The 25,469-nt window shown below is 41.6% G+C and overlaps 2 protein-coding genes across 4 annotated transcripts in view; one reads left to right on the top strand and one right to left on the bottom strand.

Moving 5' to 3' along the window:
• Positions 1 to 25,469, top strand: part of LOC116335110 (neural cell adhesion molecule 2-like) — a 660,945-nt gene that overhangs the window by 253,944 nt on the left and 381,532 nt on the right. The gene's annotated exons all lie outside the window — the stretch shown is intronic.
• LOC120438313 (zinc finger protein 492-like) lies at positions 2,192 to 24,870 on the bottom strand. Of its 3 annotated transcripts, XM_039608732.1 has the most exons (4): positions 24,814 to 24,870; positions 4,980 to 5,085; positions 3,591 to 4,523; positions 2,203 to 2,321 (listed from the first exon to the last, which is right to left on the bottom strand). In XM_039608732.1, the coding sequence occupies exons 2-3, from the start codon at positions 4,995 to 4,997 to the stop codon at positions 3,615 to 3,617; spliced, it is 927 nt and encodes a 308-aa protein (XP_039464666.1). In that variant the 5' UTR covers positions 4,998 to 5,085; positions 24,814 to 24,870; the 3' UTR covers positions 2,203 to 2,321; positions 3,591 to 3,614. The 3 variants fall into 3 exon arrangements, with proteins under 3 accessions (XP_039464665.1, XP_039464667.1, XP_039464666.1); XM_039608731.1 differs by having other exon boundaries at positions 2,192 to 4,523; XM_039608733.1 differs by lacking the exon at positions 24,814 to 24,870 and having other exon boundaries at positions 2,192 to 4,523; positions 4,980 to 5,120.

Genomic DNA, 25,469 nt, shown 5'->3' with positions numbered 1-25,469 from the left:
AGAATTGATGCTGTTTTGAAGGCAAAAGGTGTTTACACCAAGTATTGATTTGATTTATCTTTTGTTCATTCACTGCATTTTGTTGATTGATGAAAATATGGTGACTTTCAGCTAGCAGGGCTCAAATTAGAGCACCAGTCAGTCATATTTGTAGGTTATTGTTACGCCCCAGTCTAGGGGTACAGAAACATAACATAAGGGTTAGAAAGGAAGTGACCCCCCCCGGTCCCAAAAACCATACTCAGAAGTCAATCTTTGAAGTGAACAGTGGTTTATTTGTGTCTACACTGAAAAACTTAACTCTGGGATGAACAAAGCCCAAAATAAAAAACCAAGCTAAGTCAGGAAAGGAGGTGCTATCTAAACCCTATGTGAAACAAAAACCAAACAAAAGACACATGCTACACCTAACTCCCTAACTGAATTAAACAGGAGAATATTAAGGCAGCTCACCCCTTCTGCTTCAGTGCCTATTTACAGTCTACTATTTACAAGTGAAAATGTGTCTACACACTATGTACAAAGCTCTGTAGGTCTCAAGAATCACACACACGAATATCATAAAGTTTGGAGGCCAAGGATGGCTCTGCTGCTGCTGTCAGTTGCTGCTGCCAACAACTGCTGGTGAGGGATGTTTTAAAAACAGCCACATGATCAGCGGACCAATAACCCACCGCCAGCTCTCCAATCTGGAAGGACCTGTAGATACTTAAAGTCGTAGCACAGAAACAAACTCTAGACGGCACGGGCCGTAACAGTTATTGCCAATAACCTTCAACTATTAAAATACATTTTGCTAAAGTGACTTTAATGTCTCCTGTATTAGATCAAAATAAGAGAAAACAGATAACCACTGTTTCCAAAAGTTGAATCTGTTCATCTGGACGTAGCGTTTTGTGGGAGAAACGTTTCGTCACTCATCCAAGTGACTTCTTCAGTCTCAGCTGACTGCAGGTTTCCCCAAACCTTATAAACAGTACATTTGCATAATGACTGAAACCAGCCCACTGAGGGAACAATGGGCTGTGAGGTCAGTTCCTTAATCATAATTATGCAAATTCCCATGACCATTGATCAACAATCACTGACCAAAACCCACTGATCAAAGACCACTGATCAATGTCCATGAGTACCATTCAGTTGGGGAATGGCTGCAATCACAGGATTGTAAGATGTCGAAAGATGTACCCTTAGGCCCCCTCCTCGATTCAGAGATGGTCTTTCCCTTTTCACGTAAATGGCCTCCTTGACTCCGCGCTCAAACCAGCGTTCTTCCCTGTCCAGGATGTGTACATCCTCATCGTTGAAAGAGTGTCCACTGGCCTGTAGGTGTAAATAAACTGCAGAGTCCTGGCCTGACGAGGTTGCTCTTCTGTGTTGTGCCATCCGCTTCGCTAGAGGTTGTTTGGTTTCCCTGATGTATAAATCCTGGCAATCCTCCTGGCACTTAACAGCGTACACTATGTTACTCTGTTTGTGTCGTGGGACCCGATCCTTGGGGTGGACCAGTTTTTGGCGCAGCGTATTTTGGGGTTTAAAAGCCACAGAGACAGCCCATTGTTCCTTCAGTGGGCTGGTTTCAGTCATTATGCAAATGTACTGTTTATAAGGTTTGGGGAAACCTGCAGTCAGCTGAGACTGAAGAAGTCACTTGGATGAGTGACGAAACGTTTCTCCCACAAAACGCTACGTCCAGATGAACAGATTCAACTTTTGGAGATTTACTTTCCTGGATGATTGAGAATGCATCAAGATGAGATAACCACTGTTGTGATACCCTTTATCTCTCACCTGGGTTTGTTGGTTTTGTCAAGTCAATTAATACAAAGAAGGACTGGCTTTGTTGAGCTTCCTCAGTTAAATCCCAAACACAGGTACACACCTAGCCTGTATTTCTGTAGGAAAATTACATTCTGGCAACTTAAGCTCACCATCTGCAAACTTAACATGTGAAGTTTAAGATTACAGAAAACAAACTGAAGCAGAATTAAGAGAAACTCTATATTTGTTTCTTTATCAGTACCTGTCAGAAGACAACTTGAAGGCCCTGAGTACTTTCTCCCACACTGAAAACACTGGAATGATCAAATTATTTGAACATTGCCTAATAAGACTGACTCAGGACAGACAATTAGTTATTTAAAACATTTCTAGCAGTCCTTCACAAACAGGGAACAGTCTGTCTATTCTCTCCATCTGTCAGCTGCTGCTGGCTCTTCCTCCTCCTCTTCCTCACACACTGCTGAGTTTGTCCTGGTGGATCATCAGGGGTGCAAAGCCTTTATTCTTACAAGCCGGATGACTTGTAAGAATGAATGATGCTGTGAAGCATGAAAATGCCATTGGGTCTGCAGTGGTGGTTTACAGTTATCAATTCTTTTCAAATTTATTTTTTAGAAAAATCTAGAAAAATAAAAAGTGCATGCAAACCAGTAAACAAATTAAAAGAAACAAGTATTGTTGAGAAACTATAATACAAAAATTACAATTAAAATTCTCAACAACAAAAACAACTGGTGAATATATAACTAATATGTAAACAACTTAACAATCCCCCAAAGTCACATCACATGACAGCGTAACATCTAAACACAAGAGGGGGGAGGAGGAGCAAAGTCTGCCTGCTCTTCGCTGACACGGGAGCAGCGAGTCCGCCGACCTGGCTGTTTGGTCTTTGCCGAATGCACAGCATTGCAAACAAGAGCAGAAATTAAAGTAAAGAATCGATCTCACCAGGCTAGAATCGATCCGATACCGACACCGACTTGGTATCAAATCTATACCAAGTCGGTATCGATTAATAACGCGATGAATAATGCGATATTGATTCATTAAATCCTGAATCGATTTCTAAATCTAAATGTATTTTGCCAGAAACGCCAGGAGCTCACAAAACTATTTCAATGACCACCAAACAGCTAAAACAATAAATGAGAGCAGGTGAACAGATTCCACACAAAGACGTGAACACAAAGCGCGGACCAGATGTCGTCTTTCTCACCTGACGGCACGAACACGGACACGCCGTCGGGGCAGAAAGTCAACATCTCACTGATTCTGAGCTGCAGCTTTTGTTCCTCTCCGACCAAAAGAAAGCTTCATGTTTGCTGTTTAATAATTTTTTTTTAAATTATGCCAAATTGAAAAATGCTTAGCTTGCTGTTTTTCTGTGTTTTATCCTCAGTTACTTTGACACAGTTACTGAGTCAAAATTGAATTTAATCAAATCGATTATAGAAATCAGTGACAATACCCAGCCCTAGTGAGTAGCCTAAGCCCAACAGAAGTGGATGTAGCTGTTTGTAATGAGAAAAGATGAAAATGCACTTGTATGGTGTCTCTTCTGTGTGGATTCGCTTATGCTTTTTCATTGAGCTCATGTCCAGTGGTGAAGGATGACCCACACTGGTCACAGATGTGCTTTTTGACCCCACTGTGGAAGAGTTCATGTATTTTTAATGTACTTGGTGTGTGGAAGCCTCTCCCACATTCTTTGCAGTAGTTCATTTTGTCTCCAGTGTGTCGACGTTGATGTGGTTTTTTGGTCCCGTTGATGGTTAAAATTACAAGATAAAAAACTAAATACATACCTCACAGTAACTGCACTTGTAGAGTTACTTTCTGGTGTGGATCTGTTGGTGTCTTTTCAGGTGATGTGGAGCTTTAAAAGTCTTCTCACACAGGTCACATTTGTAAGGTCTCTCCTCAGTGTGGCTAAACATGTGTCGTTGTAACTGTGCATCTGTTGCAAACAGTTTCCCACACTGATCACAGCAGTAAACATCATTTCCAGTGTGAATCCGTAGGTGAATATTTCGGTAGTGTTTGTTGCTGAAACTTTTTCCACAAAAGTCGCAGCTGTACGCCTTAATTCCAGAGTGGCTAACTAGATGCCCCTGTAAGTCGCTATTTACAGCAAAAGTCTTACCACACAACTCACAGCTGTGTGCTTTAACTCCACTGTGGATGAGTTGGTGTTTTTTTAAGTGTCCAGCCAGGGTAAAAGACTTTCCACACAACTCACAGCTGTAAGGTTTAACTCCACTGTGGATGAGTTGGTGTGTTTTTAAGTCTCCAGCCTGGGTAAAAGACTTTCCACACAAGTCACAGCTGTAAGGTTTAACTCCACTGTGGAAGAGATGGTGTCTTTTTAGGCTTTGAGCCAGGGTAAAAGACTTTCCACACAACTCACAGTTGTACGCTTTAACTCCACTGTGGATGAGTTGGTGTGTTTTTAAGTCTCCAGCCCGGGTAAAAGACTTTCCACACAAGTCACAGCTGTAAGCTTTAACTCCACTGTGGATGAGTTGGTGAGTTTTTAAGTGTCCAGCCAGGGTAAAAGACTTTCCACACAAGTCACAGCTGTAAGGTTTAACTCCACTGTGGCTGAGTTGGTGAGTTTTTAAGGTTTCAGCCCGGGTAAAAGACTTCCCACACTCATCACAGCTGTAGGTTTTCTCTCCCTTTCTTCTGTGAGGTTTGTCGGCCTCCTGAGAGCGCTGACTTCTCGCTCCATGTTGGTCCTGCAGTGACAGAGATACAAACAGAGGCAGTGAGTGAAATGCAGTCGTGGAACAAACTGAAACTCCCTCCATTAGTGGAATCAAACGTGTCAACAAAAACACATTATAGGTGTGTTACCACCACCTTCTGGTGATAGTATCACATTACAATGATGTGCTACAATGAGAGTTGTAATGAAAATGACATTATTGAAGAAATATTGATCAGTAGAGAAACTCTTTTACTTCAGAAAAATCTTTGACTTCAACTGATGATATTGTTGTTTCAATGTGTGTAGAGAAAATATGATCTTTGTATTTTCTTGTAACTTCTGTGGTTTTTGGTTGTGAATGTAGATTCTGTATATATGGAGGAGCCCAGGATGGAAAACATAAAGCTGCTGTTAATGTGTTTTTAAAAACCAACCAGCTGTGCACACAGTCTCAATAACAGTGTAACTGTGATGTTTTTCTCACCTTTTGTGTTGAAGTCATTGTTTCCTCTGTAGTGGCTGAGCTGAGTCCAAATGGCTGAAATTGTTCTTCTGCTGCACCACCAGACTCTTCTCCTCCTGTTACTCAGCTGGGACACAAAAAGTATATGTATGTATTTTATCCCTGACAAAAAGAAGCAGAGCAAATAAACATGACTAAACTCCTCAGTAACAACAATACCTATGAAGCTTCAAGGTGAAACCCCAGAAGCAACTACAAATAGAAAGTCATCAGTTGCCTACAACAACTTGAAAGGGAAAAACCACTGACCCCCCTGCATATCACCGCCTTTACCCAGGGGATGCTACACCCTGTATATATGGACATCCATAGATCCACAAAGACGGAGTCCCGATCAGTCTCAATGGTAGCAGTATAAACTCAGCCACCTACAACATTTCCAAGCACCTCATTACCATCCTAGCTCCCCTAGGATGGTAATGAGGTTTTTAAGAAACATTTCGAAACTCACTTTGTTAATGTGGAATTCTAAAATTATTTTACAAATGGAAAATTTATTCTACAATTCATCAACTAAGCATCTAAGAATTCTGTATTTCGATGTGTGTGGCTATTGTGGTACAAATAGAGGACATAGAGGAAGTGGCACACATCACGAGGGGGTACATGTTGAAGGTGTTAACAACACACAGTGTGGTTGGCTAGGTTAACTCACAAGCAGAATTTAGCTGCGCCTGACTACAATAGAGACTTTCTTCTTTAGACGTTTCTGAAACAAGAAGGTGTAATAAACAGATTTGTTTCAGAAAAAGGGGAAAGTAAAAAACGACATACATAAGCACAGAGTGTTTTAATCCTACTAACACATACACACACATGCAATGAAGCTCATGAATACCAGATGGTATTTTAAGCCTGTGTTTCTGATTTTATCATCTTGTTCAGTTCACTTAGTGAGATGAGAAGCGATATATGAACTAGTGGACTAATATTATATTAGGAAAGATGATTGAATGATAGCAGGGGTGAACAGAATGCAGCAGAGGGTTTAAATGAGTGAGACTAACAGATTCTTAGTTTCTTGTTCCTGATGATCAGATAAATGATACGTTTAAAATCCAGTTAAGGAACGAAGAAGGCCAAAGATTTTAAGTTTTTAGGAATAATTTTTGATGTTTATGGTTTATGTTTAAGTTCTTTAGGTCAGCAAAGTTCATTTGGTTATTAGATTCCTCATGTATTTTCTTCCCCTTTATTTAAGTTTCCCTCACCCTTTGTGTTTCATGCTGCGTGTCTTATGTTATCAAGTTTGTAATGTCATGTCTGCGTCTCATGTTTCCTGTTTTATTTTGAAGGTCTGTGTCCTATGTCAGTGTAGTCAGCTTTGCTTCCTTTGTCTCGTTATGTCAGACTAGTGTCAGGTGTTTCCCCATGTGTTTCCACTTCCCCTAATCACCCTTGTGTGTGTTTAGTCTGTGTTTCTGGCCATTCTGTGTCAGGTCATCTGTTGTTCACGCCATGTTTTCCATGCCATGTTTCTAGAGTTCATGTCCAAGTTTTTCATGTTGTTTGTTTAGTTCTTCCAGTTTAGGTTAATGTTAGTTTTACTTCAGTTTGCCTTGCCCTTTGTTGTACCTTTTTTTTTACCAACCTCATTAAACGGCTCGCTTTTTGTTAATTCAACTTTTGTTCCACGTTCCATATTGTCTGCATTTTGGGTCCTCTACGTCACTCCATACAGTCTGCCTCTGCCAGACTGTGACAGCATTCCATGATGTGACAGCTCATTTTTCATATTAGACAGTTTGGACCCAAGCAGCACCACAGCACCACCTACAATTCAGCCTGTGGTATCCTTATATAACCAATCTTTAAAAATAATGGATAAAAAATCTGTTTGATGGCATCATTTAGGGCTGCACAATTAAACACTAGAAAATCGCGATCTCAATTCATACTTATGTGCGATCTCATTTCCAAATGACAACGATGTAAAAAAAAGAAAGAAAAAAAAAAGGGGGGAAAAAAAGATGACGATTGTACCGCATTTTGATCCGGGACATAATCTGCATGAAAACAAGCGCTCACTCTTCCTGCTCAACAAATGACAAGGGCGGAGCCTTATACCACGTCATACAGAAGCCAGCTGGCAGGGAAAAAACAACGGAGAGCACGTGAGAGAAACTGCCGGAGGGGAGAAAACACAATGAGTGCAGAGGAAAAGCTCGCTGATGGCGGTGAGAATGACAACCCCACTGTAACATTAATTCCAAGAAAAGGTTCTCGTTCCTCTGTGTGGAAGTTTTTTGGTTTCAAAGAAGATGATGAGAGTCGAAAAGATATCATTTGCAAGCTATGTTTTGCCATAGTAGCATCACTGCAAGCTAACACTACGAATTTGTATAACCACCTTAAACGTCACCATAAAGTGAAATATGATGAAGCTGTAAAGGCCAAGAAAGTGACAGGAGAAAATCAGTCCCGGTCAACCACCCAAACATCAATAACGGGAACCTTATACAGCACTTCCCCATACCCGTCAAACTCCCGCAGGCACAAAGAAATTACGGAGGCTATCACTTATCACCTGGCTAAAGATATGGCTCCCATCAACACTGTGCAAAACGAGGGATTTAGGAAAATGATCAACACCCTAGACAAACGCTACACAGTGCCGTCCTGGAACTATTTTTCAAATGTTGCACTACCTGTTCTATACACGCAGTGTCGGGCAAGGGTGGAGACAGAATTACAAGCAGTACAACATTTCACAACAACGACAGACTTATGATCCAGCCAAACTCAGCGTTATATTTTGTTAATAATTGTGGTTTACATTTTAAGAAACATAGCTTTTACCTACCTCTCTCATCACCTTACACACGGAAAGAATACTGTTCAAAATGTTATTGTTAGAAGTATTTTAAGGTTTTGTACGTAAGAGTAGACAAGTGAGACATTGATTGTTTTTATGTTCAGTCTCAACTGTTAGGAAGTTGATGTGCAGTTAATAAGTGCAATAAATATTTATATTGGAAAAGAAAATCGTGAGAGAATCGTGATCTCAATTCTAAGCAAAAAAAAAATCGTGATTCTCATTTTATACAAAATCGTGCAGCCCTGGCATCATTGTCACATTTTAGAGAAATATAATCTACTTAGTTTTAAGAGTTTTAATCATTTGTGTTTTCTTAAATTAGTCTTTAAATGTATAAATAGGATGGCCCCAGAGTGTCTTAATAGATACATCCAGAGACAAGATAGTAATCGTATTACTAGAAGCATGGTGAACGGAAACTGCAAGATATCATATCGCAGATCTAAATTTGGTCAGTCGGCATTTTCCATAAAGGCTTGCAATCTGTGGAACACACTTCCAACCAAAATCAAATTGATTACAGACATCAGATCCTTTCCATTGAAGGTTAAAGCTTGGTTAAAGGGAAATCAGAGATGTAGTCATTTTAACTAATGATTTTACTTTTATTTATTGTCTATTAATTGTAGTTGTATTTATGATGTATTTTGGCTTTATGAAAATGTATGTATGGTAAAATGTATTTATTTTGATTGTAAGCCCAACAAGGGACAATTGTTGAAAATTAGCAATAGCTATAAACTTATGTGCGTTACATCAGTTTCATGTTTTGTATGTGGACTATGTCAAACTGCACTGTCCCTTTTAAATAAATACATTCAAATTCAAATGTGTGGGGGAGGCTTTACCATGACATACACCTGGTTACATGGAAAGAAACTTATTATCTAATAGGACATTAGGGTTGTGTGAAATGTGTGTGGCTGGTGGATGAATGTTTTGGGGATTTATTTGGCGGCTACATTTTTTTTTTTTTTTTTTTTTTTACCAAGTGGAACCTGTCAATAAGTTTTGGTTTGATTTATCAGTTTAAGGAGACGAGTATGCTTTGGGAAGTCCCAAAAACTAGACTTTCGTATTTTTATATTTTGTAGTATTTTCTTTTCTTTTTTCTTTTCACATTTGAGGAGTGTACTGAGAGTTTTGTTGGAGAATCATCTGTCCATTAAGCTGGCCTGCATGATTGGAACTAAAAGTGCTATACAACAGTATTGCTGGAAAATGATTGTAAAGTGAGCTTCTCCACATTACAATGGGGACTGACTGGACTGATAATGGGGACAAATGGTTCACTGACTTGACACTGACACGCAGATTGCACCTACTCCAAGCAGACAAGGAAAGGGTGGATGTATGTATGTTTTTCCAGGAGCAGGAAGATGACAGCGACATCCTAGGGTCGCATGAGCTTGTGGGCCATGCAGACTTAACCTTGTAGTTGTTCATTTCTGTGTGTATTTACCAGCGCTGTGTTATTCATGTTGTAGTGCCACATTTCTTTTTTTATAAATCATATCACATTAGTAATAGTAATATTATTTCCTCACTTTAGTGTTCACCAGTTGTATGCATGCATGGAGAATGTTATCACAAGTGGGCCCCATGTTATTGCACCTTCACAGTGGACCCATCGTAGACTGGAAGATCTCCAGACATCCTGCTTTAAGGGAGGTGACGGGTGGTCATAACGTTTCTTAGCATGGGAGAAGGTCAAGGATGAGCTGGACTGAAGCTTTAGGTATGCATGATGTGCTGTGGAATGTTCTTTGTTTGAGAGTGTCTGTGATGGTGTATATAAGATATAAGGGTGGCGGCCAAATTTCCGAGATGATCCTTGTGTTGGCTGGCATGTTTCCATTCAAATTGTAATGTGTTTATTAAACCCACTTCAAATCCCGCTCACAGGGTGTGTTGCAGCTAATTTTGAAAATTTCCATAAAAATGTGGCATTGTCAAGCAGGATTCCTCAGGTGAGTTTTGCTAAATCACCGGCACGTGATGCCTGGTCATCCTGAGGGAAAATTGCCTCAGTCCCATCATTCTCTTGTTTTCAAAAGGGGGGACCGCGACATATGCTTCAGCATCTCACACATGCACGACGTTTTAAGAAACCAAGAGAGAGACTGCAAAGAATTGGTGAGCTGTTTTTGATTCGGGAGGATTTTCAACCGGACCAATGGGGAAAGCCTTGCTTCCTTATTGCTGCAATTATTGGGTGCAGGTTCCGAGAAGCTCAATGAGTTTGGGTATTCTAGTGGGTACTCTTGTTGCAGTGGTAAGTAGAGGATCTTAGAAGCTCAACAAGTTGGGTTTTCTAGTGTATGGTTTGTTGGACTGGTTTGAGGTGGTGGAGAGGACGTCTCACCTCACTGGAGCCAGTGCGCAGCAGTTGAGGAGCCTGGAAGAAGCATTGCGGAGATCTAGAAGGATCTGACCTAGCAGAGTCCAAAGTTCTGACGCGACTGAGACAGAAAAATCCCAGATCTCAACTAGAGATCGCACGATACCACTTTTTTTTTATGTCCAATACCGATCTCTTAAATTTGGATATCTGCCGATGACGATATGAATCCGATCTAGTTCCTTTAATAATCAACAAAACTGTTTTTTTAAATATCTTGCTGCATTTTGTATAAGTTCATAATCAAGTTTAAAAACAAAACAAAACACTAAAGCTGTTCTATTATACCTGTATGCACTACACCCAAAATATTTCATTGTTCAGCAATACTGATCAATGTAATTTACTTAAACCTACACCATTCTCCCTATTCGGGTATTCTAAACAGTACTTAGCAGAAATATTAAACAACCTAACTAATATAGTTGCAAACTCCTAGCAAAAATAATAGGAAACCACCCCCACCCTCCCCCTTATAATGCTTAATTGATGTAATCTACCGTATTTTTTACACTAAAAGGCACACTTAAAATCCAATTTTCTCAAAAACCATCAGTGCGCCTTATGTATGAATTCTGGCTGTGTTTACTGACCTTGAACCGATTTTATGTAGTACACGGTTGTTAGGTTTATATTGCCATTTATGCTTAGAAAGATATACTCATATATGCTTAGAAGTATACAATCGTTTGTAGATTGGAAAATGTCTCATCCTAGGAGGTCTGCAGTAACTCTGTGCACCGTGAAAAGAGGAGTACGTTTACTCCTCTATCTGAATGTTCTGACATAGATCACACACCTCCTAGGGTCATGAGAGAGGTCGAGTCTTCTCTTTCTGATATATGGTATACCAAACACACCTATATTTGTTTAAGTAGAAATGCCTTTTGTTTGTCGTTCCAGCAATAGGTCTGTGCTAGACAAACCTATCAATGGCGCTCAAAAATCTGTCAAAAACTGTTTTAGTAGACTTTGCTAAGCTACAAAGCCGCAACGCTTGATGGATTGTCGGAGCATTACAGCTATCGTAGTCAGGAGCCTCACGACTCATAGTAATCTGGGTCCAAAACTACGTCCCCTTAACGTCCCAAAGTCAAACGAACACTGAGAGTTAAAAACTAAGTTCTTTCATCTTTAATAAGATGATCAGTGCTGCTGCTTTACCAGGTGTAACAATTAAGTTCAACATCCAGGCATCCATGAAAGAAGAATTTATTAAATTTAATGGAGTTAGAAGTTAGCAGGAAATGAGCAGGAAGTTAGATTGCTAGTTTCGCTAGTTACCTAAACATGATGTATCATGTTCGGACTGAGAGATTTCAAGAAAAAAATAAAACGTACAGCTCTGCTATCACTTCCAACATAAATGAAGACAAAAAAAATACACAACAGGGAACTTTGTAGGCTTACTGAAATTGGGCTAGCTGGTATATAATGCTGCGCTCGTGATCGCTAGCGATACAGCTATGTTGGCATAACAAAGCATATCACGTTGAGGCTGGAGGATGAACGCCAACTTTTTTCTACTCGATAAAAGTTCCCGATGTTTTTTTTGACAAATGCAATCGCATGGAAAAACGCTGTAAATGGACCAAACTCCAGTAGGGGAGAACGACTGAGATAATCCATTCACAATACGAGGTTAGTCACTAATGTAAGATAAGATAACCTTTATTAGTGCCACACATGGGAAATTTGTTTTGTTACAGCAGAAAGTGGACAGTGCAAAGTTAGCATAACAATGAAAGGGAATGTTGCATTTCCTAAAAATAGATCCCAAAGGAAGCATATACAAGGAGAACAGAGTTGGATCAAAACAGACCCCTTTGGCACACCACAACACACAGGGGTGGAGGAAGAGAAAAAGACCTCTCTGACACGGCACGGTTTTAAACCATGATAAAACCATGGTAAAACCGTGCCTTTTAGACCAACAACGTGTTCAAGTCTCGATAAAAGAATGCTGTGATCAACTGTGTCAAAGGCAGCAGTCAAATCTAAAAGGACTAAAACAACAGAGCAACTTGAGTCGACAGTTAAAAGAAGATCATTAAAAACTTGTAAAAGTGCAGTCTCAGTACTGTGAAGAGATTTAAAACCATACTGGAACACTTCACAAATGCCATGAGTGTCTAAAAAGGTCTGAAGTTGCTTGAAAACAACCTTAAGAGAGTTTAGAAATTGGCCTGAAGTTTGAAAGTACATTTGGATCAAGAATTTTCTTCTTAGTAATGGGTTGCACAACAGCATGTTTGAAAACAGCTGGTACACAACCTGTTGACAATGAAGTATTTAATAAAAATATAATACTAGGCCCAATGGCATGAAGAGTTTCTTTAAGGAGGCGAGAAGGAAGAATATCTTGTGGGGAATTAGATGGTCTAAAGTGATCAATTTCTTCCTTCAGTGCAGAAGAGGTCAAAGGCTCAAACTGCTGAAAAACAGCCGAGCATTTACAAGGTGGATCTAGGTCTAACACTGCCTGGGAATACAGTGTTCGTAAGGTTGAGATTTTTTTAATGAAGTGTTTAAAAGTTTTCACAAAGTGCAAAGGAAGCCTCCATAGGAACAGTGGCACAGGGGTTAATCACAGAATTAAAAATATTAAAAAGAACTCAGGGCTTATGAAAGTTGGTAGAAATTACACCGGATACGAAAGCAGATTTTGTAGCTTTAACAGTTTTCTGATATTTTGTTAAACAGTCATGCAGGATGCCCAAAGACACCTGGAGCTTGTTTTCTTTCCATTTTCTCTCTGCACGTCGACATTCACGTCTGAGAGCGCGGGTGGTTTCATTCAGCCAAGGTTGATGTGAAGATTTGGTGGGTTTAGTCCTTAGTGGAGCAACAGAGTCAAGGATAGTGGAGCATATTGAGTTAAAAAGGTTAGCTAGGTCATCAGCTGATAGTTTCGCACTGGGATTGGTATCACAGAGGACTGAGTTAGTAAAAGTGGAGGAAAAGCGAGCGGCAGTTACTGAATTTATCATGCGCATCTGATGCACAGGTCGCTCGCTGTCCAGCTCCACGTCAGGGCTCGCAAAATTTCAAAATCCCTAGTAGCCCTTCGGGCAGGGACTCTTCAGTTTTTGGTAGCCCAAAATAAATTTAAGTAGCCCGAATAAAAAAGAGAGCAATTTTTTGATTGATGTTTTGTTTCCTGCTTTGTTTCCATTACAATATTATACATTAAAGTATAATATTGTAATGGAAACAAAACATTCACCAAAAAAATTGTTGAAACACAAATTACAACGTATAAAAATTACAATCACCAACTCAAATACTTGGTTCTAATTGAACAGACATTTCTTTGAACTTATAAGAACTGTACAACAGGAATCAGTCTGTGTCAGATCCTGAATTTTAAATTTCCACTGAACTCACGGGTAAGAGATAAGTGGAACCAAGATCTAGGCCATTTGCGTTTTAAAGTTTGCAAAGACTGCTAAATTGTGCCAGTGGTAGTTCACTCTTTGCAACATAGTACGCTGTTCTAAACAGATTTTTCAGGTTTATTTTTAGTATGTTATTTGCAATTGGTGTTTGTTCTGGGAAAGATATTGCAGACTGAGCAGTAATGCATTTCTTGCATTTCTCATGGGTTCTAATGGGGGCCTTTCTTAAAATTACTGGTCCCAGTAACAAAGGCGCTTGTCGACTCAGAAATCGAGGGAAAACCAACAACGCACCCGGCAGAACATTATGTTATTTACACGGGTGCACATAAGTGGTCCGCATGTGCGCATTCGCTGTGAAAATAAAAGACGCGCACCAGATAAGAAGTTGCAACGCGCGTTTGCGTACATATAAAAGGTACTGTTTTTGTCCGCTAGAGTGGGATTTTCACGGCACATTCTCCACCACCTCTCTGTGTGTTAATCATTTGTATGAAGCCAGCTCACCTCCTGCAACCACTTTTCCGAGAATACGCGCTTCTTTTGTGGTTCGGACTCCTTCTGAGATTTCTTTGGAGGTGGAGGAACACCAAAGTAATTGCTTAAAGGGGTTTGCTTCTTCGACATCTTTAAGAGTTCTAAACAAACGTCTGTCCTCCTCCAGAAAATCTTATGTACGCAAACACGCGTTACAACTTCTTATCTTGTGCGCGTTTTTTATTTTGACAGCGAATGCACACCTGCAGACCACTTATGTGCACCCCTGGTTATTTAGCTCGTCATATTGCAGCCACAGAAATTCTTTTGTCCATGAAACCATAAAGCTGCACTTTCTTTTTGCCTGATAGTCTGATTTGTCATAACTTTTCCGTTTTGTGGTAAGCTTTTCTTTGGCTGTCACTTCTTCCCCCTGACCTGTCTTATTTGGCTCAGCAGAACTAAAATATATATCCTGCTGCTTTTACACACGCACTCACATAACGCTCAGCGATTCTCTGCGCGATCAACCTCTCACATGTTTAAGCTTGCTGTGGGAGATTTCACTTGTCATTAGGGCTGGGCGATATATCAAAAATTTATCGTTACCGAAATTTATGACTCTCATCGACGTCATTTTGCCCATGTCGGTAAATTCGGTATTTAAAAAAAAAAAAAGAAAAGGCATGTGCAGGTTGGCGATGTTCATGTCCCTTTAAGACGCTGTGCTACGTTACAGACTTGACGGGGTGGAGTCACATGACTCTACTACCTGTAACAAGACGAGACACGGGTGAACAAATGGAGGACGATTTAAATGTTGAAGCAGCAGCGACGGAGGTAGAGCTGGTGGAGGAGGAAGAGGAGACGCTTGTTAACAAAAAAAATGCATCATCAATCGTTTGGCAACATTTTGGATTCAACAAGGATGATATTGATCAAAAAATTGTTAAATGTAAACTCTGCAAAAAGACTGTTATGTCAAGTCAAGGTAACACAACCAACCTCTTCCACCACCTGCAGCACAACCATGTGATTCAATTCGAAGACATAAAAAAAGCTATTTAATGTTTTTGTTTAAGAGTTTATAGTTTTCACTAGTCACATGGCAGTGCTTAGTATTTATTATAGTTTTTTCTGTGTTCAATTGACATTTGTGTTTGTGACATTATTTGTTTACAAGTTATAGTATCTCAAGGCCTTAGCAGAGATAGGCCTTTGTCCATGATGGCATTACATTTGCACAATCATTGTCTACTTTGTGAATAGCCAATGTGAAACATATTTATTATTAAACTATTTTGTTTACAAGGGATACACATTTTTTAGAGAGCATGGTTACATATTGTATCCTACCTACACTTTTTATTTTGTTCAGTTAATAAATCTTAACCACTAAAAGTACTTACTACTATTGTCTTCATTTATTTTCAGTGACATTTTACAGTCCTTTAAAGTGGTAATAATATAATTGCAATGAATAGGTCTAGGGGGAATAATATTATCAAAATAACTGGAGGAACTATGCTGCCTGCCACAGCCCCATCAAATGAAAAAAAAAAAAAAAAAAAAAAAAACGTTTGTTTTTTTGGCACTTGGGGTGGTTATCGTCCATTTATCGTTATCGAGGTTAACTGCTCAATTTATCGTGATATTGATTTTAGGCCATATCGCCCAGCCCTACTTGTCATGTTTGCATAGTAAGCTAACGATTGATAAGACGATGTCAGAGGAATTGGTGCGCAAATTATCGTCACCAATCAGTGCTGTCGCTCTCAGTTCACAGTTCGCGCGATTGCAAAGTGAAAGCAAAAAACAGGCGCAAATTCAAACGCGATTTCAATATGTCACATATTGACAGTGGCTCACCGATGCCAATGACATAATTACCCAGCTACATTTACAAAAGAATGCAAAAGCTTTGACATATATTTTTCCTTCGTATGATAGCCCGACGGGCAGGGCAGAGATAGATTTTGGTAGCCCGACTGGAAAAATCGCTAGCCCCGGGACGTCGGGCTAGCGATTTTGCGAGCCCTGCACATTAAAAGTGTCAATAAGGACAAGGAAATCTTTTACTAGTGGTCCAGTCTCACAGCATACATGGATGTTAAAATCCCCAGCAATTAAAACACGGTCCTATACTAACATAAGATTCCCCAGTAAGTCAGCAAAATTGAGATTAAAATCCTTAACACATTTCGGTGGACGATAAACCACCGCGCAGACAGCTGATGGAGCGCAGTTCATTTCCAAAAGCTGCCCCTCAAAGCTGGCATATGAAACAGGTGGCAGTTGCCAACAGTGAAAATCGTTTTTAAATACTGAAGCTAGCCCTCCACCTCTACCATTGGTCTGGGGAGAACTGAAAAATGAACAATCGGGGGGAAGGAGTTCCGAGAAAGAAGAAAACTCACCGCGTCCAAGCCAAGTTTCCATCAGGAATATAAAATCCAGTCCCGACGAGATATAAAAGTCATCTAGGATAAAAGTCAGCCGATCAGCTGATCATTGATCAGTTTCATGATTGAAGTAGCAACAGGAGATCCTCACAGATGCTGTCTTTACAAAAGATAAAAATAAAAACTAGGCCATTGTTTATTGGCAGACCAAGACTGTGATGATAAAAGGCTTGATTTTCGACATCGTGTTTTTAGTGATGACATTTCTGGCAATATGACGTTTTTGTTTATTTGCCGAACATATCTTCAAAAATGCACGTCATTGTTGAGAAACTGCACAGCACAGCACACTGGTTTTGCATGCGTGAGGTCGGGTCCAGGATCCAAGACTACGACAGAAAAGCCAATCAGCTGATCATTGATCAGTTTCATGATTGAAGTAGCAACAGGAGAGGGAGGGGGAGAGAAGAAGAGGCAGTCGCTCCATATATATCGGTTGTTAAGCTTAGCGTGGGAATGCTTTCTTGATTTCTCTGGGACAGCTTTCTCGGAGATGAAATGCTGATTTTGTAGCGAGGCTCCAAATGCTCCACCAGACCACCGACAGCTCTCTTACGCCACAACCGCTCTATCACGTGACGCATGCTGCGCCGACATGCTATGGTTATGAGCTGGGTTACGCTATGTCGCAAGTTTTTGTGAAGTGCTTTTGTGATATTTAAAGGATCGGATTAAATTTTGTATTTCTTTTCGATAACCGATCGAGTAATTTAGGTGAGTATCGGACCAATACGTAATATCGGATCTGTCCGTCTCAAATCTCAACTGCAGGGGCAGAATAATCCCCTAGTCAATGGAAAAACATATCTCAGGGCAGTCTACCCCTGAGATTGAAGCAAGAAGAGGAGGAAGAACGCAGAGAATCACCCAACACGGAAGACACTGAGTGTTAAATTACAACAGAGGTTCTAGTTTTAGTACAGAGAGAAGAAAGAGACACAGGTGAAGATGGTTTTGTGGGAGAGCAAAACACACTTAGCCAGATTAGTGTGTTTAGTATGGGACTGACACTTGTAGAGCATATTTTAATGGAATAGACATGGACTACATTGATGTGGAAACACCAGCTGAATAGTGTGAGTGTAGCCTGAGGCTATGTCAACACTAATGCGTTTTTGTTTGAAAATGCATCGTTTTCTCTCCATTTTGGCATCCGGTCCACACTGAGACGGCGTTTTCACTGATGGAAAGCGCAGTGGTTTGAAAACGCTCTTGAAAACAAATACATCTGAAAACGGTGGATTTGCGTTGCAGTGTGGACAGCAAAAACTTTCTAAAACGATGACGCATGTTAACCTTATGAGTTAGTTGTTTTGTTTGCTCTCAATTTTGACAGTCCTATTAAAGATTAATATCAGTCTGTACATGCTCCAGATTTCTTGAAATTATTTAACTCTCAATCACTTTTGCAACTTTTTACTTTTGTGTTACTCACAGCAACAAGTCGACCTCATTGTTAGTCCATTTAAAAAACTGTGCTTTTCCTCAACATTTTGCTGCCACGTTTCAAAGAGCCAGTGTTCTGGGAATCCATCCTACCTGACATACCATCCTATCCGTTGCTTCTGCACATGCGCCAAACCATCCTACCTTTGTTAATCTGAGCTACAAGCATACTTTAACAGCTAAAATTCAGTGGCGAACCATCCTACCTTTGTCAATAACAGCTAGAAACATACTCTGATGGATAAAATTAAGTGCCAAACAATGATACCTTTGTGAATGTTACCTACAAGATGGCGCCGAGTATGGCAGCCTCATCGCGAGCTCCCCCAAGCAGCTGTTTTTTGTGTTTAATTTTCCTTTTCCTTTGTTTTTTCACGAGTAGCACGTCTCCTTGTGTATGACCGACAAACTTTACTGGACATAAACGACGGACTTTCTCATCACTTTCCGGAGTTCAAGTTTTGCAACACGGACCCTCCGTTTGCAGACCCCCCATTCATCTCACCTGAGACGCCTTTGTTCTGGGCCCGCGGAGGCCGCAAACGCCGACGCAGAGGGAGAAGATCTGGCATTCTGCTTCGCCTGAGACAGCGCACTAACAGACCACCACTACCCAGTTTATTACTGGCTAATGTGCAGTCTCTGGAGAACAAGCTGTGCGAGCTTCGGGCACGGATCTCATTCCAGCGAAAGATGCGGGACTGCTGCGTGATCTGCCTCACAGAAACCTGGCTATCGGACAAGGTACCGGACTCCGCAATACAACTACCGGGGTTCTCTGTGCACCGCGCGGACAGGTCACAGGATCTTACTGGGAAAAGCAGAGGCGGTGGTGTGTGTTTCATGATCAACAACAGCTGGTGTGATTATGTGAACGTGCACCCGGTCAAATCCTTCTGCTCACCGGACCTGGAGTACCTGATGATTAAGTGCCGGCCATTCTGGCTACTGAGGGAATTTACAGCAGTGATTATTACAGCTGTTTACATTCCCCCACAAGCCGACACTGACCGAGCACTCAGGGAACTGTACAGCGCGATCAGCAGTGAGGAAACCGCACATCCAGAGGCGGCGTTTATCACGACCGGGGACTTTAATAAGGGTAACCTGAAGAAAGTTTCACCAAAACTCCACCAATACATCCATTTCAACACTCGTGGAGACCGGCTACTTGACCACTGCTACACCCCTTTCCGGGATGCGTACAAAGCCCTCCCCCGCGCCCAATTCAGCCAATCAGATCACCGCTCCATCCTGCTCCTGCCCGCCTACAGGCAGAAGCTGAAACAGGAAGCTCCAACCCTGAGGGCGGTGCACCGGTGGTCGGACCAATCGGAGTCTACGCTGTGGGACTGTTTTGATCACGCGGACTGGGAAATGTTTCACGTGGCTGCTAATGACATTGATGAGTACACGGACTCAGTCTGCGGATTTATCAGGAAATGCGTGGAAGATGTTGTCCCATCCAGAACAGTTAAATCCTTCCCAAATCAAAAACCCTGGATTAACGGAGATGTTCGCACGGCACTGGCGGCACGGAGCTCCGCTTTTGCCTCCGCGAACACATCGGACTACAAACACGCACATTACCAACGAAGACGATCAAAGCAGCCAAACGTGAGTACAGGGACAGGGTGGAGCAACAGTTTGACAACCCTCAGAGTATGTGGCAGGGACTAAACACGATCGCAGACTTTAGAGGGAAAACCAGCACACCTTAGGCTACGTTCACACTGCAGGTCTTAATGCTCAATTCCGATTTTTTGATCAAATCCGATTTTTTTGTCTGCTTGTTCACACTGCACCTAAAATGCGACATCAAACGCTCTCCAGTGTGAACGCTCAAAGTGGCCCGCATGCGCAAAAGAAGATGTCACACACAATGCGCTCTGTTTAGGCCCAGAGCAAACAATATTGTTTGACTGATTGCCCTTAATATAAAGACTTCGGACTTTATGTTTCCAGATTTTTGCTTTAAGTTATTTTGTTATTTACATAATAATGTAGATGACCTAATAATGATCCTTTTGCTGTTTTAGAGGCGAGCGGTGCTTCAAAGGATAGTTGCAGATTTCTGTCAGAATCTGCAGAAAATACAGTAAAAATAAAATGTTCACATTTCTCCAACATTGTCTTCCCAACAGTTTCACCGGATGGTAGGAAATCGTTCGCGAAGTCCTATCGGGCGCTTCTCCAGCGCTGATAATTGGCATCTGTCTTGTGTCAGTGACGTAAAAGACGGATTTAATGCGACTTGACCGTTCACACAGCAGTCGCTTTCTAAAACATCGGATACGTATCGGATTCAGTACCACATACGAAAGTGACCCAGATCGGATTTGAAAATATCGGATTTGTGCCGTTCACACTGTCATACCAAGATCGGATACGGGTCGCATAGGGGTGAAAGAATCGGATTTGATGCGCTTTCGCCTGCAGTGTGAACGTAGCCTTAGACCACGGCCTCTCTGTGTGAGGATCTAAACGTATTCTACGCTAGATTCGACACAGCGAACACCATGAGACCGGACAGTGTGCGCACCGCGGATGACGTCAGTGCGCACACTGTGTCTGAGGAGGATGTGCGGAAGTGCTTCAGAAAGGTGAACGCGCGCAAAGCTACTGGTCCGGACGGGATTCCTGTAGCCCTGACCCCCATCGTGAGCAAATGCTTCGAGAAGCTGGTCAGGGACTTCGTTTGCTCTGCGCTACCCAACTCACTGGACCCTCTACAATTCGCATACCGCGACAACAGGTCCACTGATGATGCCATAGCCCTGACACTACATACTGCCCTGTCACACCTGGAGAAGAGAGACACGTATGTGAGAATGCTGTTTGTAGATTACAGCTCAGCATTCAACACCATCGTTCCCTCGAAGCTGGACAGGAAACTGCAGGATCTAGGACTGAGCAGCTCCCTCTGCAGCTGGATCCTTAACTTCCTGACTGACAGACGCCAAGTGGTCAGACTGGGCAGCATCACCTCATCCCCCATCACACTGAACACTGGTGCTCCACAGGGGTGTGTACTGAGCCCTCTCCTGTACTCACTCTACACCTACGACTGCACGGCCACTAGAAACTCCAACATCATTGTGAAGTTTGCGGATGACACTACAGTGGTGGGTCTTATCACCAACTGTGATGAGACGGCCTACAGGGAGGAGGTCAGCGCCCTGACCCACTGGTGTCAAGACAACCATCTCACCCTCAATGTCGCAAAGACAAAGGAGTTGATAGTGGACTTCCGGAGGTGCAGAGAAGTACACACCCCCATCACCATCAACGGCGCTGCTGTGGAGAGAGTGAGCAGCTTCCGCTTCCTTGGTGTACATCTGGCCGAGGATCTCACGTGGTCGGTACACACAAACAAAACAGTGAAGAAGGCGCAGCAGCGCCTCTTCTTTCTCAGGAGACTGAAAAGATTCGGCATGAGCCCCCGCATCCTCAGGACCTTTTATCGCTGTGCCATTGAGAGCATCCTCACTGGATGCATCACCACCTGGTATGGCAACAGCACCGCTTACAACCGCAAAGCTCTCCAGAGAGTGGTGCGGTGCTCTGAACGGATAATTGGAGGTGAGCTTCCCTCCCTCCAAGACATCTACAGGAAGCGGTGCCTGAGGAAAGTGGGGAGGATCATCAAGGACTCCAGTCACCCCAGCCATAAACTGTTCAGACTACTTCCATCGGGAAGGAGGTTCTGCAGCATCCGGTCCCGAACCAGCAGACTGAGAGACAGCTTTTTTCCATCAGGCCATCAGACTGCTGAACACTTCATAGACACCTCACCCTCACTACTGGAACTTCAACATTATGCACTCCATACTGTACATTAATGCCACTGTTTTGCACATGTCCAACTACCAACCTCTGTATATTTATATATTTTATTTTATTGTTTAATCTATTTAATTTGTAAAATATGTATATACACACACACACACACACGTAAAAAAAAACAAAAAAACAAAAACATATTTAGTATACACATCCAGTAATGCATACACTCTTATATTGTACATATATTTATTACACGCAGATTTAGCCATTCTTGTATTTTGCTTGTTTTACGTTATTGTATTTTTGCACAACTCTGTTGCTTGTGAAGCTCGCACACAAGAATTTCACTCGCATGTACTGTACCAGTGTACCTGCACATGTGACGTGACAATAAAAGTGATTTGATTTGATTTACAAGCATACTTTAACGGGTAAAATTAAGTGGCAAACTGTCCTGGCGTTTTGAATATGAGCTACAAGCATACTCTGATGGGCAAAGTTAAGTGGCAAAGTGTCATACCTACTTAAATTTGTGCTGGAATTACTCTGTGACAGCAGAAATGTGCATAAACTACTTACGGTAGGACTTTTTGCCAAAGTGCGATGGTTTGTCAGAAAACCAGAAAGTAAATAAGCAGCAGACAGAAATGAGGCAGGTCCAATCTTCTTGCGTTTCATGCATGCGCAGTACTGGCACGTAAACGTTTTTGGCCGTTTCAATCTGGATGCGCAACGCTGTGAAAACGACTGAAAATACTAGTGACATGGAATGTTTTCAGAAGAGAACGCCGTTTTCCAATCTATCCGGGCTAGTGTGGACGCAGCCTCACTCTTCTCTCAACGTCTTCACAATAAACTGTGAACAGATACCGAGGAGAGCAGCAGAAGACCTCATCCAGGAGCTGTTGAAGTACGATTCTTTTTGATGGCAGCAATCAGGCGGAGACTTTTACTTCCAAAATCAGACGTCTTCATTTGTGCTGGCAGCAGGCACGATGTTGGCCCATTTTTGGGGGTGCTTCAGCCAGAGCGATGGCGGCTGAGACGCAGCGGAGCGGAGGTGTGAGTGTCTGGCTTAAAACAGGACATGTTAGCTGCATTTAACCTTCAGTTACTCTTTATATAGTTAGGTAGGACTCAGACCATGTTTCTTTTTAGCAGAAAAACATCACACCCAGGTAACCTGCAGTGTTGAAAACGTCTTTTCCGACGATGTTTGCTACTCTACAATCCGTCCTACTCTGTAGTAAAATCAGCCACATCTAATCGTCCTGTTGCTCTCATTGAAATTTATATAGACTATTTAAAATCTAAAACTTAAGATTGTCCGTAGCCTACTGTTGTTACCACTGTCCTGTTTGCAATGGATACTGAGAGAGGACTTTTTGTTAGTGATCTTAATAGAATTTTTTTCATATTAATGTAAATTTTCATCTAATTGAATACAATCTATTTGTGTATGATTGTCAGTGCAAAGAGAGAGAGAGGAAAGAGGAACGTGAGGAGAAAGTACAAGGTCAGGAAGAACCAGGTAAGAAAACAGACAACTGACAGGCAAAACAGAAACTGTTAAACTGACAAAGAGAAAAAAACTGATTTTACTCACACAATCTGGAAGTTTTGTTCTCCCTATATTACAGCTGCTATACAGAATCTTCAAAACAAACTGGGTTGAAACATTTTTGACCCCCTTTAACAACATTCCAACATAACATTATCATTGATTGGGGAGATTAAAATTAATGATATATTTTATGTGGTTCAGCCACAACTCTATTAAAACCTCAGCCAGTAATAGGTAGGCCAACTTTTGGACCATCTAGTTGTCTGTATGACTGCTGCAGTACATACATCACATTTGCTCACTATCAGAAAGTGCCAAACGGAGCCCTGGTGGAGTGAGGAGCTGTAAAGAGAAGCAGAGCGCTCTGTTTATATTCTAAAAGTGTTTTAAGCTTGTTTCAAATATTCTGTACTGCAGCTTTAAATGTTTTCCAAAAGCACACATACACTTATCAGTGTTTCTCAAACTTTTTACAGTGTGTACCACCTGATAAAAATGTCAAGCTCTCCCAAGTACCACTATGAAAGCATGAAACTCATAAATCTTACAACACAAAATTATTATTATTAAATTAGTAAAATTAGTATCTGCACTAAAGATTTTTTCATACATTGTATACATTCTACCACAGGCAAAGTTGCCTCCATTTTTATAGTTTTTATTAATATTTTGTAATAATTTATTCTGTTTTGGGAGTGTTTTTTTAATGTTTCTGTATTATACATTATATACATTAAAAGTGAATCTCTGTCCAAAAAAATGCACTCAGTTTACTTTTTACTCACTATGAGCATCATTCATTATTCTCCCCCAGTAATTAAGGTTAGGATATGTATTTTTTTTTAATTATTATTATTCCAATCCATTCTTCTTTTGCAGCAACAACATTTAAGGATGCAGGGACTGACAGAGACAGGTTTACCTTGCCTGGCTGGGCAGCTCTCTGGGTGCTCAGCACCCCCAAAGCTCTGATCCTAGAACCGCCCCTGGCTGGGAGTAAATAAAATACAGACGCATCTGGAGATCATCCTATGAAGTCCTATTCTAAAGGCTGATCTGAGGAGCATTCCTCACACACGCCTTTATAGCGTAAGGGGGGGAAGGGCGGCGGGGGTAGCCCTTTGGCACCCCTGCTCTGTAGGCTTCCACTACTCTCTCTCTATTATTCACCCTGGGGTTGCCCTCCCCCAGGCTTGTACCTGTGGCTTCCTGTCCTGGGGGTGGGGGTTGGCTGTTCTCCTGCCCTGCACCCTTTTGTTCATATTCCAAGACTATTTTTCTATATGTATTCTTTCCCCCTAGCAACCGCCATAATATAATGTTGAAAGCAATCACGAACTCTACAGTCTGTCTAACTCCAGTGTATACCAAGCAATCTATTATTCTCAACAGAGATAAACTCAACATAAACTGAACCCACATTAAAGTTAGCTCGGTGCTTACCTTTAGATGAGCCCACAAACCGAGAGAAACTCCGTGATGAAGCTGGAAGTCTTTCCAAACAGGAAACAGATCAGGGAGCAGAGACCCACGTGGTTCACGCTGATCTCAGCTACAATCCAGGAGACAAGGGTGTGCAGATCGATGCAGATATCGATCCAAACGTTGGTAGTGGTATATGTTCCTGTAAGTTCACTACTTTACTCCCGTTTCATGAAAAAGCAGCTCTCTCTGCTCGACTCCTCTCCTGCACACACAATTTGCTCCGCCCCCTTTTACCGGCTCTGCTGTGATTGGTGGCTGTGCGGTCACGTGACTCAGCTGCACAAGGTATCCAAGTGGGGAGTTATTTCAAAATTAGCCCCTGTCTCCTTTCCCTAAACTCTTTCCTTGGCCTCGTGGAAAACGTCATCGTGAGAAGGAGATTTGCTAAGGACTCAGGGAAAGAGAGGATCGGTGCTGAGAATTAGAACAGCCTTTTTTTTTTTTGTAGTGCCCAGGGTGTAGATTTGGTTGTGGCATTGGTGGGGACAGATGATTTAGCCATCAACCCCTGCCCCGATTCTTATTTTTTCCTTTTTGTTTTTGCTTCTTGTTAAAAAGGGAGAAATATACTTGCGTACATGTGCTATTCTACATGCTTTTAAACCGTTTAAAAT

The sequence above is a fragment of the Oreochromis aureus genome, linkage group 3 (genome assembly GCF_013358895.1).
Source record: "Oreochromis aureus strain Israel breed Guangdong linkage group 3, ZZ_aureus, whole genome shotgun sequence".
Lineage (NCBI taxonomy): Eukaryota > Metazoa > Chordata > Actinopteri > Cichliformes > Cichlidae > Oreochromis > Oreochromis aureus.
This window is presented reverse-complemented; position numbering and strand designations above follow the sequence as displayed.